Raw genomic sequence first — 17,290 nt, 5'->3', positions numbered from 1 at the left:
TGATGCATGTCAAAATAACCTTTGGCATATGTTAGCTGTCATTATGGATGGATGTGTATCATGTGTTATGATCGTCTGGTTGTTGTCTGGTCTGATAATTCCAATATTAAAGTCATCATTATGTTTGATGGATGATTAGTCAAGTACAACTTGTTTTGGCCTTAAAGTTTACTGTTGTTTGCAATAATGTTGTATGATCAACATCATACACCATGTCATAGTATCTCTCCATGGGCCCAAATAGTTATAGGAAGACTTCAAGATCTGTGCTTTATCACACAATCATGCAACACAGAAACAGACCCTTTGGTCCAACTAATCCACACTGATCATGATCCCAAACTAAACTAGTCCCACATGCGTGCATTTGGCCCATATCACTCCAAACTTTTCTTATTCATGAAGTTATCCAAATATATTTTAAAAGTTATAACTGTACCTGCATCCACCACTTTCTCTGTCAGTTCATTACACAGACAAACCACTCTCTGTGTAAAAATGTTGCCCCTCACGTCCTTTTTAAGCCTTTCTCCTCTCACCTTAAAAATGTGGCCCCTACTTTTGAACTCACCAACCCTAGGAGAGAGACCCTGCCATAGACATCTTATCTATACCCCTCTTTATTTTATATACTTCAACATGGTCATCCCTCAATCTCCTACACTCCAGTGGAATAAGTTCCAGCCAATCCAGCCTGTTTTTATAACTCAAAACTTCCATTCCTGGCAACATCTTGGTAAATCTTTTCTGAACCCACTCCAATTTAATGATGTCCTTTGTACAGCAGAGCATCCAGAACTGTTCACAATACCCCAGTGGAGGCCTCAACCTCAGTACAACCTTAACGAAACATCTGTACAACCTCCACAGGCGCTGCCAGACTTGCTGACGTTTTCCAGCAATTTCTGTTTTTGTTTATAATTTAAGTGTTGATGTTAGAGAGTTTGTGAGCACAGTTATCTAATATTAGCGAGTGATAATTTATATCAATTTTTTGATAGTTTATTGAGAAGCAGCATTTTAGATATGGTCCATTCATTAATTGGGTAAAAAAAGGAAATTAAATCTGCCTATATCACATCACCAAAAGCAGAATTGTCTGTTCCCTAGTGGGCTCTACAACTGCTCCAAAAAACCGTGTCATAGATGTTCATGTTGCGGCTGTACAGGACATTGGTTAGGCCATTGTTGGAATATTGTGTGCAATTCTGGTCTCCTTCCTATTGGAAAAATGTTGTGTAACTTGAAAGGGTTCAGAAAAGATTTACAAGGATTTTGCCAGGGTTGGAGGATCTGAGCTACAGGGAGAGGCTGAACAGGCTGGGGCTGTTTTCCCTGGAGTGTCAGAGGCTGAGGGGTGACCTTATAGAGGTTTATAAAATTATGAGGGTCATGGATAGGGTAAATAGACAAAGTCTTTTTCGTGGGGTCGGGGAGTCCAGAACTAGAATGGTCTGTTTCCATGCTGTATATCTCTATGACTCTATGTTCCATGAATTCCTTTTCTGTTAACAATCTGTTAGGGTGAGAGGGGAAAGATATAAAAGAGACCTGAGGGGCAACTTTTTCACGCAGAGGATGGTGCGTGTATGGATTGAGCTGCCAGAGGAAGTGGTGGAGGCTGGTACAATTGCAACATTTAAGAGGCATTTGGATGGGTACATGAATAGGAAGGGTTTGGAGGGATATGGGCCGGGTGCTGGCAGGTGGGACTAGATTGGGTTGGGATATCTGGTCGGCATGGACAGGTTGGACCGAAGGGTCTGTTTCCATGCTGTATAACTCTATGACTCTATGTTCCATGAATTCCTCTTCTGTTAACAATCTGTTTTCCCAGCCCACTTGCATATTGCAGTCCCCCGTGATTATTGTAATAGTGACTTTCTTACATGCCTTTTCTATATCTTCTAATTTATTTTCTTCCCCACATCTTGACTACTGCTTGGTGGCCTTTACATAGCTACCATCAGGGTCTTTTATCCTTTGTGGTTCCTCAAATCTATCTATACAGATTCTACACCTTCTCACCCTATATCACTTTTAGCTTTCAAATTTGATTTCATTTCTTAGAAACAAGACAACTCTGCTCCATGTGCCTGTCATTTCAATAGGAACCTATGGAAACTTAGTTCCCAGCCCTGGTCCTCTTATGGTTGCCTACAACATTATACCCACCAATTTCAATCTGTGCTACAAATTCATTTACCTTGTTTTGTACATTGCACGCATTTAAGGACAAAACCCTCGGTCCTGCATTGACTGTCCCCCTTCTCCTAGTTGTTCTCTTATCCACTGTGCCTGATGTTAGATTCCTGACCCTTCCCATACTCTGTGCCCTATTACTTGTTCTGGAAACTTTAACACTCTCTGATGAACAATCCTCACCCTCTTTAATAGTCTTTGTTCTTCACAGAGGTTAACATAGACGAACTTCTGGTCTTCACTGAGGAGATTGTGTGGCTTGTCTCCCTGGATTTTCTTGCCCCTTTCTCCCCTCCTGTCCCTGTTAATTTCCATATTTTGGGGAGTGGCCACCAATACCTTGTCAATCATCTGTCTAACCCCTCTTGACCAAAGGCCGTGGGACAACTGTTGAAGACATCAGATGACTTTTGTCCCTTTATCCATCTCTATCTGAAGGTTAATTTTTTTTGAGACCAAAATCCTTTTTTTCTGGTGAGATTTAGTGAAGACATGAATCAATGCCTTGATGATTCTTATTACCTTTTATGTTTCAAACAGAAATTTGTTTACGCTTACAGAGGGCTAATTAGTTGTAGCTTTAAAACACTCATGTGACACAGATTAGGTCTCATACTGGACAAAAATATCAAATCAAATATTGAATGCTGAGTTAATATGGGTTAAGAGGGCCCCCAATTCTTAACAGGGACATTTGAAGAAACTGAGACATCTTTAACTTCGGGTTTAGACATTCTTTGTACATTTTCTAATTTGGTGTGGGATTAGATCTGATGCTGTTTTGAAGAATTAATTAATCTGAAAAAGTTATTTGGCTCATGTTGATTTGACAATTTGGTTGCAAACTAAGCCTTGTTCTTGCTGCTGCCATGAATTGATGAAGATTTATGTCATGCTAATGTTTACTTTTCTGGAGAACTGCAATCGAATTTACAATATAGAGATAACCACAGAACACACCAGATGGCCTCCTTCTTTAGAGACAGCAATTTCCCTTCCCACGTGGTTAAAGATGCCCTCCAACGCATCTCGTCCACATCCTGCACCTCTGCCCTCAGACCCCACTCCTCCAACCATAACAAGGACAGAACGCCCCTGGTGCTCACCTTCCACCCTACCAACCTTCGCATAAACCAAATCATCCGCCGACATTTCCGCCACCTCCAAACAGACCCCACCACTAAGGATATATTTCCCTCCCCACCCCTTTCCGCCTTCCGCAAAGACCGCTCCCTCCGTGACTACCTGGTCAGGTCCACACCCCCTCTACAACCCACCCTCCCATTCTGGCACTTTCCCCTGCCACTGCAGGAATTGCAAAACCTGTGCCCACACCTCCTCCCTCACCTCCATCCAAGGCCCTAAAGGAGCCTTCCACATCCATCAAAGTTTTACCTGCACATCCACCAATATCATTTATTGTATCCGTTGCTCCCGATGCGGTCTCCTTTATATTGGGGAGACTGGACGCCTCCGAGCAGAGCGCTTTAGGGAACATCTCTGGGACACCCGCACCAATCAACCACACCACCCTGTGGCCCAACATTTCAACTCCCTCTCCCACTCTGCCGAGGACATGGAGGTCCTGGGCCTCCTTCACTGCCGCTCCCTCACCACCAGACGCCTGGAGGAAGAACGCCTCATCTTCCACCTCGGAACACTTCAACCCCAGGGCATCAATGTGGACTTCAACAGTTTCCTCATTTCCCCTTCCCCCACCTCACCCCAGTTCCAAACTTCCAGCTCAGCACTGTCCCTATGACTTGTCCTACCTGTCTATCTTCCTTTCCACCTATCCACTCCACCCTCCCCCCTGGCGACCTATCACCTTCATCCCCTCCCCCACTCACCTATTGTACTCTATGCTACTTTCTCCCCACCCCCACCCTCCTCTAGCTTATCTCTCCACGCTTCAGGCTCACTGCCTTTATTCCTGATGAAGGGCTTTTGCCTGAAACGTCGATTTTACTGCTCCTCAGATGCTGCCTGAACTGCTGTGCTCTACCAGCACTACTAATCCAGAATATAGAGATAACGCTGTTGGAATATATCCTGGCTATCTGAATGATAATCTGGACAAAAAACAGTATCTATCAAAAAGTATTCTGAATGTAAGGGTCAGAAGTCGCATGGCACCAGGTAATAGTCCAACGGGTTTATTTGAAATCACAAGCTTTTGCAACACTGCTCCTCCATCAGGTAGGGTGAATGTTGTCAGTTCCTATGATTCTAGAAAATGATGTGTGAACACATGTCCATTCTTGCATCAACTTGGAAAAAATGCATTGTGCTGAACACTTGTTGAACATTCAGGGTAGGAGTGTTGTATGAACACATTTTCAGAGCAACGTTCAGTCACCTTGGATCTAAACATACACATCTTTCTTCATTACAAAAGCATTGGAGTTGTACCAATTCGTGTAATGTTGAACTTTGCAGATGTTGCTGTGTGCTTTGTACCATGGAATCCAGTTCCAATTTGAGTTTATCCTGAATGTGAACACTGCAATTAAGAAGAGAGTTGATGCTAAGTTGAGCATCATCTTTCCCGGGTAATTTTGCATTATTTTTAAAGTTATCAATAGAATAAGGTCAGTCTGACCACAGGTTAGTCAGGTGATGAATAAACTCAGTGTTCCTGCTTCCATTCTTTAGACACTTTGGCTAGTTTTTGCGCAAACACATTTTGCTTGGATATGATCTTGTGTGATGAACCAGTCAGTCAACTTACAATTCAATGCAACTTCATTTACAAAGTACACTAAAGGAGTCACATGGTTAAATATTATTTGTGACCCTGCTCTTTCATGATAAAACCCCAATTCTTACATTGATTACCCTATTAGAAGTCTTTGTCACAATCCTTATCTAAACTACGGCTAGCTACCAAACTAGGTTCCATTAATCCTTGTTGCTCAAAGTTTTCCCAGTCTAGGGTAGGACCTGAACAGCTAGCTATCCACAAATTGAAGAGGTATTTTGCATCAGTCTTCATTGTAGAGGATACAAGTAACATCCCACAGGCAACCTTATAAAGGGACTTAGCTATTTTTCATTGTACAAACCAAATTTGTAATTGGGCACATCAAAGCCTTCCAGTGATGCCTTGTCCTCTCTGCTCATTGTGTATGTGTGAAATAACTAAGGTGCACAAAGTGATGTCCCTTTATGCTTGTTGTTATCAATGATTGGTTATACATAACATGAATTAGTCATATAGTTGGGCAATTGTTATAATCAGCTTTGAGCAAGTATTCCACACATTTGTGAGGACCTGCAGGATTTGCATATCATATCAATGCTGCATCCATGTGCTCATTTGAAACTGCTAGTTTATATATGAATGTATCACTCAAGTAAGCTACAAGCATTTGTATTGCAACATTATACCATAGTGTTCCAGTCCTGCAAGGATTGTGAAAATGAGTATTAATTGAATATATTAACTCAACAACTTGTGGTTTAAGCGTTAACATCTTGTATACCTAAAGGAAGTCATCTAGACCGGAAACGTTAACTTGCACACTCTCTACAAATGCTGACTGATCCGCTGTGATTTCCAGCATTTGTTGTTTTCAGTAGATTACAGTATCTGCCCAAGTAGATAAAGTTGGTGAGATTCCGTTAAAACTGTGTATTTGATGGAATGACACTTAACCTCCTATCTCTTGTAATATTTTTGATAGATGAAATGGCTCCAGCTACACTCAAATTGAGATAAAGCAGTTAAAAGAACGTTGTTCCATAGATGTGCTTGTTCTCTTCCACTGCCTCATGCAAGCCTACCTTTACTAGTTCACACAAATGTTGCCATCTCTAGTTCCACACGCTATAGTAATCGCTTTATTGGTAACATCACAAGTCTGAGTGTTTTCCTAACCACGCGATCTATATACTGAAACAGGGCATATCAAGGCCATACTGCAAGATAATGGCAAGCCTAGATGTGACCTTATAGTTTGTGAGGGGCATAGATAGACTAAATGTTCCCTGGGGTGGGGGAGTCCAAAACCAGACAGCATAGGTTTAAGGTGAGAGGGGAAAGATTTAAAAGGGACCTAAGGGACAATGTTCTCATGCACAGGGTTGTACGTTTATGGAATGAGCTGCCAAAGGAGCTGGTAGAGGCTGGTACAATTGCAACATTTAAAAAGCATCTGGATGGGTATATAAATAGGAAGGATTTAGAGGGATATGGGTAAATGGGATTAGATTAATTTAGGATATCTGGTCAACATGGATGAGTTGGACCGAAGAGTCTGTTTCCATTCTGTATAGCTCTGTGCCTTTAAACAGATCATTTCTTGCTATTATGGCAGCTCATGAATGTTCTGAAGGCCACTTTTGGTTGTAAAATATGCCTTGCATATCTCAAAATAAGGTATCTCAAAAATCTGATCAGCAGGTGAAACTCAATGTGGATTTCACCAGTTTCCTCATTTCTCCTCCCCCCACCTTATCCCAGTTTCAACCCTCAACTCAGCACTGCCCTCATGACCTGTCCATCTTCCTCCTCACCTATCCACTCCGACCTATCACCATTACCCCCACATCCATCTACCTAGCGCACTCTCAGCTACCTTTCCCCCAGTCCTGACCCCCCCCCCCCCCCCCCCCCTCACATTTATCTCAACACCACCTTGGCTCACAGCCTCATTCCTAATGAAGGGCTTTTGCCCAAAACGTCGATTCTCCTGCTCCTCGGATGCTGCCTGACCTGTGTTTTTCCAGTCCTCACTTTCGCCTAGATGAACCTGTCTCACTCTGCTGTTATTCAGTAGCAACATGAGTGGTGTTCACCACTAATAAGATGCTGCTATTAGGCTAAAAAGATATTTTCCCGATCCCACAAATCATAATGTAGTATATCAATTTCAGTACCAGTGTAGTGCAAGGTACATAGACTGTCGTTATGACATGGTGACAACAAGCCAAATCAAATCAGCCTCCCTGCATTTGCATCAGAGTAAAATTAAAACATGTAGTGACCCCAAAAGTTCCTAAACAGACTTCATGAATAACCAATTTATACTTGAACAAAAATTAACAATTTATTATTAATATTGTAACTTCAGCAAATCAAAACTAAACAAGGTAAACTAATTAATGCCTACAATTGAAGTCCAATTGTTGTTGGGAGAAAAGCAAAGAGCAGTCTTGGGTTCTGTGTTCAGCAGGACAAGTGATCTTTATTCAGGGCTCTTTCACCTCACACGCGGGAGAGTCAGGAGACTGTTCTGAGTCTAGCTTTCACATGAGGCCCAGTTGCCAATTGCAGCTCAGATCAGAAGAGAGGTCAATGATACCGTGATTTTCACCAGATGAATATATTTTTATACTTTTCACAAGACAAAACACACGGTCAATGATAAACAATGCTATGAACAGCCCAAGGTCCTCCCATAATCTCATGATCTTTACCAGATATCTCCGCCATCTCTCTTTGGGATCTTACAATGCTTCTGACAGTTATACTTCTTCCTAAACATTTACCAGCTGCAACGCCTTATTTGTCAATGACATAAATACTTGCTTATCATTAAGAACTCTTCCAAATTTCCTAACTTCAGTACAGAAGACTAGGAAGGATATTCATTTCAACCAACTGTGACAAAGTCTAAGTGTCTACAATTCTGTGAGACCGCTTACAAACTGGGATCAATCCCTCTCTCACTTCAGCTTGAGAGATCTAACAAACAATCCTTCTGACTTGCAGTTCTAATTACAATTCCCGCTATTTTCATAACCATAACATGGAGGAGCTGGTGTTGGACTGGTTTGGATAAAATTAAAAATCACACAACACCAGGTTATAGTCAAACAGGTTTATTTGGAAGCACTAACTTTCAGAGTGCTGGTCCTTCATCGGGTAGCTGTGGAGCAGAATCTAAGACATAGAATTTATAACAAAAGATCAGTGTCATACTCACACAGACCCTCTCTCATACACACGCTCTCTCAGACACACATACACCTCCCCACACTTTCACTCATGTACACACTCTCTCACAGGCTTATACTCCGTTACACTTACACAAGCACACACTCTCTCATGTGCACTCACACTCAGATGCACCCACACACTTTCTCTCTCCCTCACATTCATGCACACACATAGAAGTCTATGGGGTGAATTGTATTTGCAGAATTCTATTTCCTGACACATTGTGTGTTTTTGAGCAAAATACAATCTGCAGGCAGTCAAACCATAAATTCCTAATTTTATAAATTCCTACTTTGGAAATATAACCAGTCTGACTCAAGACTGGGATACAGACAGCCTCTAACCTCACAACTTTAATACATTGTCTGAGCTGAGATGTCACCTTTTTTTAAAATAAAACCTTAAGTTATCTCGAGAATGTGATTTAAAAGAAGTTTTGGGATTTACATATTAATGAGCCAAAACCTGCAACCCACTCTAAAAGATGAAAGACTGAAGAGCATATTGCACCCACAAGGTCTTAGCGAGTTTTGAGAAGATTTGTAGCTCAGGTTGAGGATTTGGATGTAGGTTTGCTCACTGAGCTGGAAGGTTCATTTCCAGACGTTTCATTACTCTACTACGTAACATCTTCAATGGGCCTCACGCGAAGCAATGCTGAAAATTTCTGCTTTCTATTTACATCACCAACCCAAAGAAACCCAAACCTATAAACAGAAAGCTGTAATTGTTTATCTCTCCATATTGTGCACCACTTGTTACTCCATCTTCACTGCAATTGAAGGGGGGTCTCTTCTTACAGTGAACAGTTGACTGCTCATAAAATTCAACTAAATCTCTGCATGGCTGCTTGTGGGTTGCATTTTGCAATACTCATATGGGTATGTTTAACATGTCATAATTATCAAAAGAGTTTTGATTATTGTAGGATCATACATTTCCATCTACTTTTTATTAACTAACAAAGTTAGTACCTTGGCTTAACTGGGCCTTTCAAAAATGCCCCTTATTAAAATGCTTATATGTTTGGAAATGCCTATTTTGAAAAAAACGCGAGCAAATCCCGTTTCTTCCCATCAGCGATCCTTTTATGACACCACGGGACCTTTCACTATCCAGCAACATCCGTCTGACTCTGAACATTTGCCAGATAAATCTCTCAACCCCTTTTGGCCATCTTGTGTCAGCTAAGAAGCCCCAGGCGGCCAACTTGTTAACTTTAGTCAAGGGCTGGTGTAACACCAATCTTCTTTGAACACAGTCCCACTCACACACAGACAGATGCAGTTAAAGGATAAATTGAAACAAAAAAAAGGGAGGTATGACTGGCCAGTTCACTTACGTAACTTCAATGACATGCAGTATTACAGGTATATGGGATTGGATCTTGCTTGATTTCTGAAGACAGCAGTCAATGCAAACAGCATCAAGGAGGCTCTGTGTTATATTCACTTATTTTACATAACTGGGGTTCTATTCTCTGAACTTTCAATAAGTCAATAACAAGGATGATAACTAGAGAGCATCCAAAACCCCTTGCAGAAAACTTTCACAGTCACAGCTTTTCTGTCTGAAAACACAGATCAAAATCTGATTTCTCTTACTGTTTATTCTAATGTTCATTGTTAGGCTAGTCAGTGCCAGCCTCTCTGTGATGCCTCTTTTCAACACGCAGATATTTGTCAGCCTTTGAGCAGAATGTATCTCAAGAGCTGAATTGTCTACTGCGTTCTTTGAACAATAATTGACCTGCAATTAACTTCTCAGGCCAGGTCCCATCAACAAATAGCAGTTCGTTCTTTCTTTCTTTAAGGAAAAAAACAAGCTGCTGCTCACAGCCAAAGATCACTGTCAATTCACAGCTCATAGTTTCAACCAGAACTGAGAATTAAAAACAAAATCATTAAGAATTCAAAATACTGTTGATATCAAATGTTGACAGATCATACCAAACAATGTATCCCTTCTGCTGTTTGCAATGGACAAGGTATTGACAATATGGAGTCACAACATGGATTTCTGAAAGCGCTACCATACTTGCCGAGTGTACTAGAGAGTTTTGAGGAGAGTTGATATTGGTGAACCATTGCATATGGTTTACTTGCATATACAGAAAGCTTTTGATAACGTCCCACCTAAGAGATTAGCATGTAAAATTAAAATTCATGAGATTGGGGTGAGCGTACTGACATGAATGGACAGCTGGTTGGCACAGGAAATAAAGAGTGAGAAAAGAGTGGGTCTTTTTGGAAGTGTCAGACAGTGACTATTGGGATACTGCAGGAATCAGTGCTTGGACCTCAGCAATTAAATATGTTGCTGATATAGATGATGGAAGTAGATGTAAGATCTTCAAGTTTGTGGATGACCAAAGTTGCATGGAAGGGTGAGGTGTGAGGAGGATGCAGAGATGCATCTGTTGATTTGGATAAGTTGAATGAGTGCCACATGCACAGCAGCTTATGTATAGTGCAGAGAAATGTGAATTAAGAGAGAAATCTGTGGAGAGAAATCATAGTTATGTTGCGGGTCTGGTGTCCTTCCTCCAATGTGGTTCAGATAGCTGATGGCAGCTCTCTAACATTTCAAGACAGAGGCATGCGGTGTTTGATCAGGATTTGGTTCTGTGGTCACAGGTCTTGCCAGTTGTCATGATCTCAGGAGACTTTGGTTTGAAGGTCCAGATGTCTACGGAGAAGGGGAACTTGGAGAAGTGATTGGGGTGAGCCATCCAATGGACTCATTCACTGTCCCATTAAGGAAAGATCATCCTGTGCCAGCCATGAGCTCACAGAGTGTAGCTGCTGGCTTGGCCATTTGGTATGGACCTCTTTTCCTGCCAGCAGAATCCCTGCATTAACTGCCGACTTAAGAAACTTGAATGACTCATTGGCAGGCAGACCACCTGATAACACCTCCACTTCTCGCATAGTTGCAGTGGTGGCTGGGATGGGTGAATAGTCAGGTGGCAGGCTGCAAGCTGCATTTAACAAAGGCCTTTACCTTCAAGCTTGTTGGTTGGACAATGTAAAACCCTTCCCAATGTGCAAGCCTATTAGAATATATTTACATTAAGCAATGTTTTAAGACTGATCTTCAAGAATTTCCATTCATAAAAAAATAATTTGGAAGGAGATAAACTGCACAGAGATCAGGTCTTATTCACTTTGCCGTTCTGATGTTTATTTAAGCAAGTGAAATGTTACGTGATGTAACTGAATCATTTCAGCAAGCAATAAGACAGTCCCTTGCTTCACTGACGTCCTGCCTTGTGTTTGTAAGTTTTACAAAATCCTGCCGATGAAACTGAAAAAAAAAACAATTTTTCTTATTAACTTTTCACTTTGGCAAGTAATAAGTATTTATTAAAGCAAAATTCCACATACATTACCCATCATAGGGTCTCTTGCTCCCTCTGTCCTATTGTTTTGTGTGTGACGATAATGGACTCTCACACTGGTAATAGACTAAAAATAGGAAAAAAAATCATTAACTAAATTATTATTTTATGAGCTATCATGCAATCTATATCTGCTAACAAATTTCTGTGCAATTCAAATTAATCTATAGCCTTTATTAGCATGGCTAAGTTCCATTTTATTCTCCATGACTTTAAATGGTTCAAAGAAACATTAAGTGGCAAACCATATACAAGTAATTACTAAACCATCTTTTGAATGAGATGTTCAACTGAGATCTCTTAATTTAGCACAATCCACAAACGTTACTGTCCATTTTCCTTATAAAGCTCAAGTTTATAGTATTAGCACTTGCCTGCACTCACTACACTTCCTTATCCTGAAAATACTCTTTTTGAGAGATAAGGAATACATTTACAATGCATGCAATAGAAACTCAAAAAATATTAAACATCAAATTGCTTTTTGTTTTATTCATCTGCAGGATGTGGGCATCACTGCCTAAGCCAGCATTTACTGCCCATGCTCACTGTCCAGAGAGCAGTTAAGAGCCAAGAACTTTGTTGCAGGTCCGAACTCATGTGTCAGCCAGACCAGGTAAGGATGGCAGTTTCCTTCCCAAAAGGACATTAGTGAACCAGATGGGTTTTTTTTGAAAATTAATAATAACTTCATGGTCATCATTAGACTCTTTATTCCAGATTACTATTGAATTCAAATTCCACCATCTGCCATGGCAGGATTCAAGCCCAGGTCTGCAGGACATCATCTGTATCACTAGGCCATTGCCTACCCTTAAATATGTCCTGGGTTCTAAGACATAAAGAACACCATGCAGCTAGTGACCCTTGGCACTGCCTACTCTGGTACACTGAATGTGGCACGATGTAGACTTACATAGGTTCAATGGAGCAAGTGGTATCATTTCATTCAAACAAATTTTTCTCTTATGGAATTACTGCACCAATAGAGTTAACATCTTAGAATGTGAATGCCAGCACTGAACTATGCTGATAAAGTGGCAATACTGGTGACATTGGGCAGAATCTTCCATTACAGAATGTAAGTCTGTTGAGTGTGTTGGTGATTGCTGCTTCATGTCTTTGAGCCCATCATCTTTTCTCAAATTACTGAGCTGAACTTATGACATAAGGAGAGACAGGACATTCTCAACCGTTGCAACATTTTAAAGTCAAAGATTGCAGTAGCATATAAATAAGCACCAGACAGTCCTTGACTCACTATAAGACCTTAGCATCAGTGAAGGCTGTGTTGGTCATTCCTACCCAGCTCTCACTGCAAACAAAACTGACCCTTGGGTTCAGCAATGCCTTGTTCGAAGTTGTAGTTCAGAGTAAATAAGGAAGGTCCTTTTTCCCCAGGCATGGTAGCAGGAGACCTTTCAATCGGACAAAGGCATCCTGGACTGAGGTCACAGGACAGGTCAATGGTCATGCACAGAAGAATCCAGATCCAACTGAGGAAGGTGTCAAACAATCATTTGTGCTCTGCAAAGCTAAGTGACAGTTTGTCCACAGCAACCTGACACTTACAGGTGTATCATTCAGTCTAACTGGGCCTGTGTGGAGATATGTCACATAGGAAAATAATTACATACAGGTAAGGGATCAGGACCTAGCACAGTTATGCATACTTGTAAGTTTCTGACACACCCATTGCCATTACACTCAATACTTTTTTTTACTGAACAAAATTGCCCATATCAGGAAGATATGTTAGATATTCATATCGTCATTTCTATGGCCGTAAACATGACTCCAGGATGGTATGTTGCCTCCCTGATGCCAAAGTCAGAAGTCACATGACTGCAGGTGATAGTCCAACAGGTTTATTTGAAAGTACAAGCTTTTGGAGCACTACTCTTCTGTTAGGTGAAATGCTGTGACGAAGGAACAATACCCCAAAAATTTGTGATTTCAAATAAACCCGTTGGACTATAAACTGGTGTTGTAAGACTTCTGACTTTGTCCACCCCAGTCCAACACAGACTCCTCCACATCACCCCTGATGCCAGGGTCAAGAATGCCCCACAACAGCTGAGGATATTATTCGAGAGAAGGGTGAATAACTGAGGTCATAGTCCATGTTGGTACCAATGACTTGGATACAGAGGAAGTGGAGTTCTAAGAACAGAAGATTCAGGAAGGAGATTGTAAGGAAATGGTGAAGAAACTAAAGTTACTTGGCGAGTATTTAGAACATGGAACAAAGAAAAACTTAGCACAGAACATGCCCACAATGTTGTGCCGAGGAGTATTCCAAATCTAAAATAAAATAACCTAACCTACGTACCTCTCAATTCACTGTTGTCCATGTGCATGTCCAGCAGTCTCTTAAATGTCCCTAGTGACTCTGCTTCCACCACCATCACTGGCAACACATTCCATGCATTCACAACTCTCTGAGTAAAGAACCTACCTCTGATGTCTCCTCTATACCTTCCTCCTAACACCTCAAAACTATGACCCCTCGTGCCATGAGGAAAAGTGTCTGGTTATCGACTCTATCCATGACTCTCAATACCTTCTATACCTCGATCAGGTCACCTCTCTTCTTCCTTCTCCCCGGAGAGAGAAGTTCGAGCTTAGTCAACCTCTCTTCGTAAGACAAGCCCTCCAGTCCAGGCAGCATCCTGGTAAACCTTCTTTGTACCCTTTCCAAAGCCTCCGTATCTTTCCAATAATAGAGCGACCACAACTGGACATAATATTCCAAGTGTGGTCTCAACAGGCTTTGTAGAGTTGCAGCAAAATCTCATGGCTCTTAAACTCGATCCCCCTGTTAATGAAATGCTTTCTTAACAACCCTATCTATTTGGGTGGCAACTTTGAGAGATCTATGCACTTGAACACCAAGGTCCCGCTGTTCCTCCACACTGCCAAGAATAGTGTCGTTTAATCCCATATTCAACATGCCAGTTTGACCTTCCAAAATGCATCACTTCACATTTATCCAGGTTGAACTCCATCTGCCATTTCTCAGCCCAGCTCTACATCCAGTCTATGTCACGCTGCAGCCTGCAATAGCCCTCGATACAATCAATGGCACCTCCAACCTTTGTGTCATTGGCAAATTTACTAATCCACCCCTCAACCTCCTCTTTTGAGTCATTTATAAAAACTACAAAGAGCAGAGGCCCAAGAACAGAGCCTTGCAGGACCCCACTCAACACTGACCTCCAGGCAGAATACTTTCCATCTACAACCACTCTCTGCCTTCTGTCAGCCAGCCAATTCTGAATCCAGATAGCCAAATCTCCTTGTACCCCATACTTCCTGAATTTATGAATAAGTCTACCATGGGGAAGCTTATCAAATGCCTTGCTGAAGTCCATATACACCACGTCCACTGTTCGGCCTTCGTCAACATGTCTTGTCACCGCCTCAAAGAACTCAATAAGATTTGTGAGGCATGACCTGCTCCTCACAAAGCCTGCTGACTGCCTTTAATCATGCTATGCTTTTTCAAATTGTCATAAATCCTATCCCTCAGAATTCTTTCCAAAACCTTGCTGACCACAGACAAAAGACTGACTGGTCTGTAATTGGCAGGGATTTCCCTATTATCCGTTTTGAAAAGAGGAACAACATTCGCCTCCTTCCAATCCTCCGGTACGACTCCCGTGGAGAGTAAGGAAGGAAAGATCTTTACCAGCGGCTTAGCAACCTCCTTTCTCACTTCCTGGAGCAACCTAGGATAAATCTGGTCTGGACTTGGGGACTTACCAATCTTAATATATGCCAGAATTTCCAGCACATCAACTTCATCAATCTTGATCTATTCAAGCCTGTATCCCAGGTCTTCAAAGTTCTCATTCACAACAAGGTCCCTTTCCTTAGTAAAAACTGAAGCAAAAAACCCATTTAGGGCTTCCCTTATCTGCTCAGACTCCACGCACCAGTTCCCTACGCTATCCCTGACCGGCCCTACCTTCTCCCTGATCATTCTCTTATTCCTCACGTATGAGTAAAATGCCTTTGGGTTCTCCCTAATCCTTCCCCCCAAGCCTTTTTCGTGCCACCTCATGGCTCTCTCAGTCCATTTCTGAGCTCCTTTCTAGCAAGCCTGTAATCCTCTAAAGCTGTGCTAGATCCTTACTTCCTCGGCCTTACGTAAGCTGCCTTCTTCCTTCTGATGAGAAGCTCCTCTGTTCTCGTCATCCAAGGCTCCTTCATCTTACCCCTTCTTGCCTGTCTTAGAGGGATGATTATTTATTGAAGAACTTACAGAAAGTTTCTCAGAAATCTAGGTGACTATATAAGGAGTCTTCAAGAGGACTTGGACAAGCTGAATGAAGGGGTGAGAATGTGGCAGATGGAATATAACTAAATGTTAGGTCATCTACTTTTGCAGGAAGATTGAACATTTCTTTAATGCTGAGAGGTTGGGAAGTGCATTGCAGCAAGTTTTTCTTGTACTTATGTTTCCACCCCATTTGGTGTCATCAGCAAATTTGGAAATAGTACTATTGGTCCCCACATCACTGCTACAGTTGATGGAAGATCCCGTTTAGCCCCATGAAGACAATGAGCCTCTATACTCAGCCATAATTGGCATCCTGTAGCTGCAGAGAGTACAGGGTGTTTGGGACCATCAGGAGATGGAGGAGACCATCCAAGTTCTGATTACATCTTTGCTCCAACATGCAAGCAGCTGGCTGCTTCAATTGAAAGGATGGTACCTGCTTCAGAGACTGAGGTCCAGCAGAACATCCAGCAGCTGCCAAATAAGACACCTGATCTACATTTCATCCACTGGACAGCATCAAAGAGAAGACAACGGGATGAGCCAAGATACTGGGATAAGACACCACAACCTCCCTCCATATGTCCTGTACCTGAGGAGATGGGGTGCAGAATAGGGCACTTAAAAGGAAGAGATGCACCAGGCTGTTGTCCAAAGGGAATTCATCTCTGGGTACTGAGGTTCCCTGCCCTTCCGTCTTCCTTTTGCCAATGGTCTTATAATTTTCAGCAGATCAGATCAAAAAGGGTGCCTCTGCATCTTTACAGCAGACACTCAGCAGTCCAAGGTGCTCCATGCCCAGAGAACCCAAAGAATGCCCACTACGGTTATCATAGTTAGCGAGGCACAGCAGTCAACAGGATGTCTCCATGTTAACTAATCTAACTGACTGCTGTACCAGAATAATGAAGGTAATAAAGATTCTTTATTTAATTGAGGCACAATACAATGACACAATATTTCATCAACGAGCTGTGTCCCAAACAGAAAGCTGTGGGCTTCCAGTCAGCTGGTCTCAAAAATCTTTCAATATAAACACAAACTGTTTCAGGAGCACATTCACCAGTTCGTACTGAAACTTTCATCGGCTTTTCTGACACTTTGGACAATCGCTTTATTGATCTCTTATTTGAATATCCTCATGCCACAGTTGCTGTGGGGAGAATTCCAGGGATTTGAAAGTCTTTGAGTATGTCTTTTTCTGTCCGAAATGTCTAACTCCTTATACTGAGATTGTGATTTATCATTCCAGGCCTCCAGCAGGACAACATCTTCCCAATGACTATCTGTCAAGCGTTTAAGAATTTCATGTTTCAAATGAGATCACTTTTTGCTCTGCTGAACTGTATGAAATAAGTAAGGAGTCTACTTAATCTCTCCTATGGGACAATCTCTTAATCCCAGGCTCTGGATTAGTGGTGCTGGAAGAGCACAGCAGTTCAGGCAGCATCCAAGGAGC

General features: G+C 41.8%; 1 protein-coding gene across 3 annotated transcripts in view; it reads right to left on the bottom strand.

Annotated features, from left to right (window-relative positions):
• Nucleotides 1-11,313: 11,313 nt before the first annotated feature.
• Nucleotides 11,314-17,290, bottom strand: part of LOC140481656 (uncharacterized) — a 51,754-nt gene continuing 45,777 nt past the window's right edge. For 2 of the 3 annotated variants that reach the window (XR_011961581.1, XM_072578195.1), the window contains 2 exons: nt 11,533-11,613; nt 11,314-11,452 (listed from right to left, as the gene is read on the bottom strand). Coding sequence is in view for 2 of the 3 variants with exons in the window: in XM_072578195.1 (XP_072434296.1) it covers nt 11,567-11,613 (47 nt within the window). In the remaining variant the exon portion in view is untranslated. The remainder of the gene's footprint in view (nt 11,453-11,532; nt 11,614-17,290) is intronic. The other variant, XM_072578196.1, reaches the window with a different exon arrangement.

This window comes from Chiloscyllium punctatum, chromosome 9, assembly GCF_047496795.1.
Source record: "Chiloscyllium punctatum isolate Juve2018m chromosome 9, sChiPun1.3, whole genome shotgun sequence".
Classification (NCBI taxonomy): domain Eukaryota; kingdom Metazoa; phylum Chordata; class Chondrichthyes; order Orectolobiformes; family Hemiscylliidae; genus Chiloscyllium; species Chiloscyllium punctatum.
The sequence above is the reverse complement of the archived record's forward strand: the minus strand, read 5'-3'. Positions and strand labels throughout refer to the sequence as shown.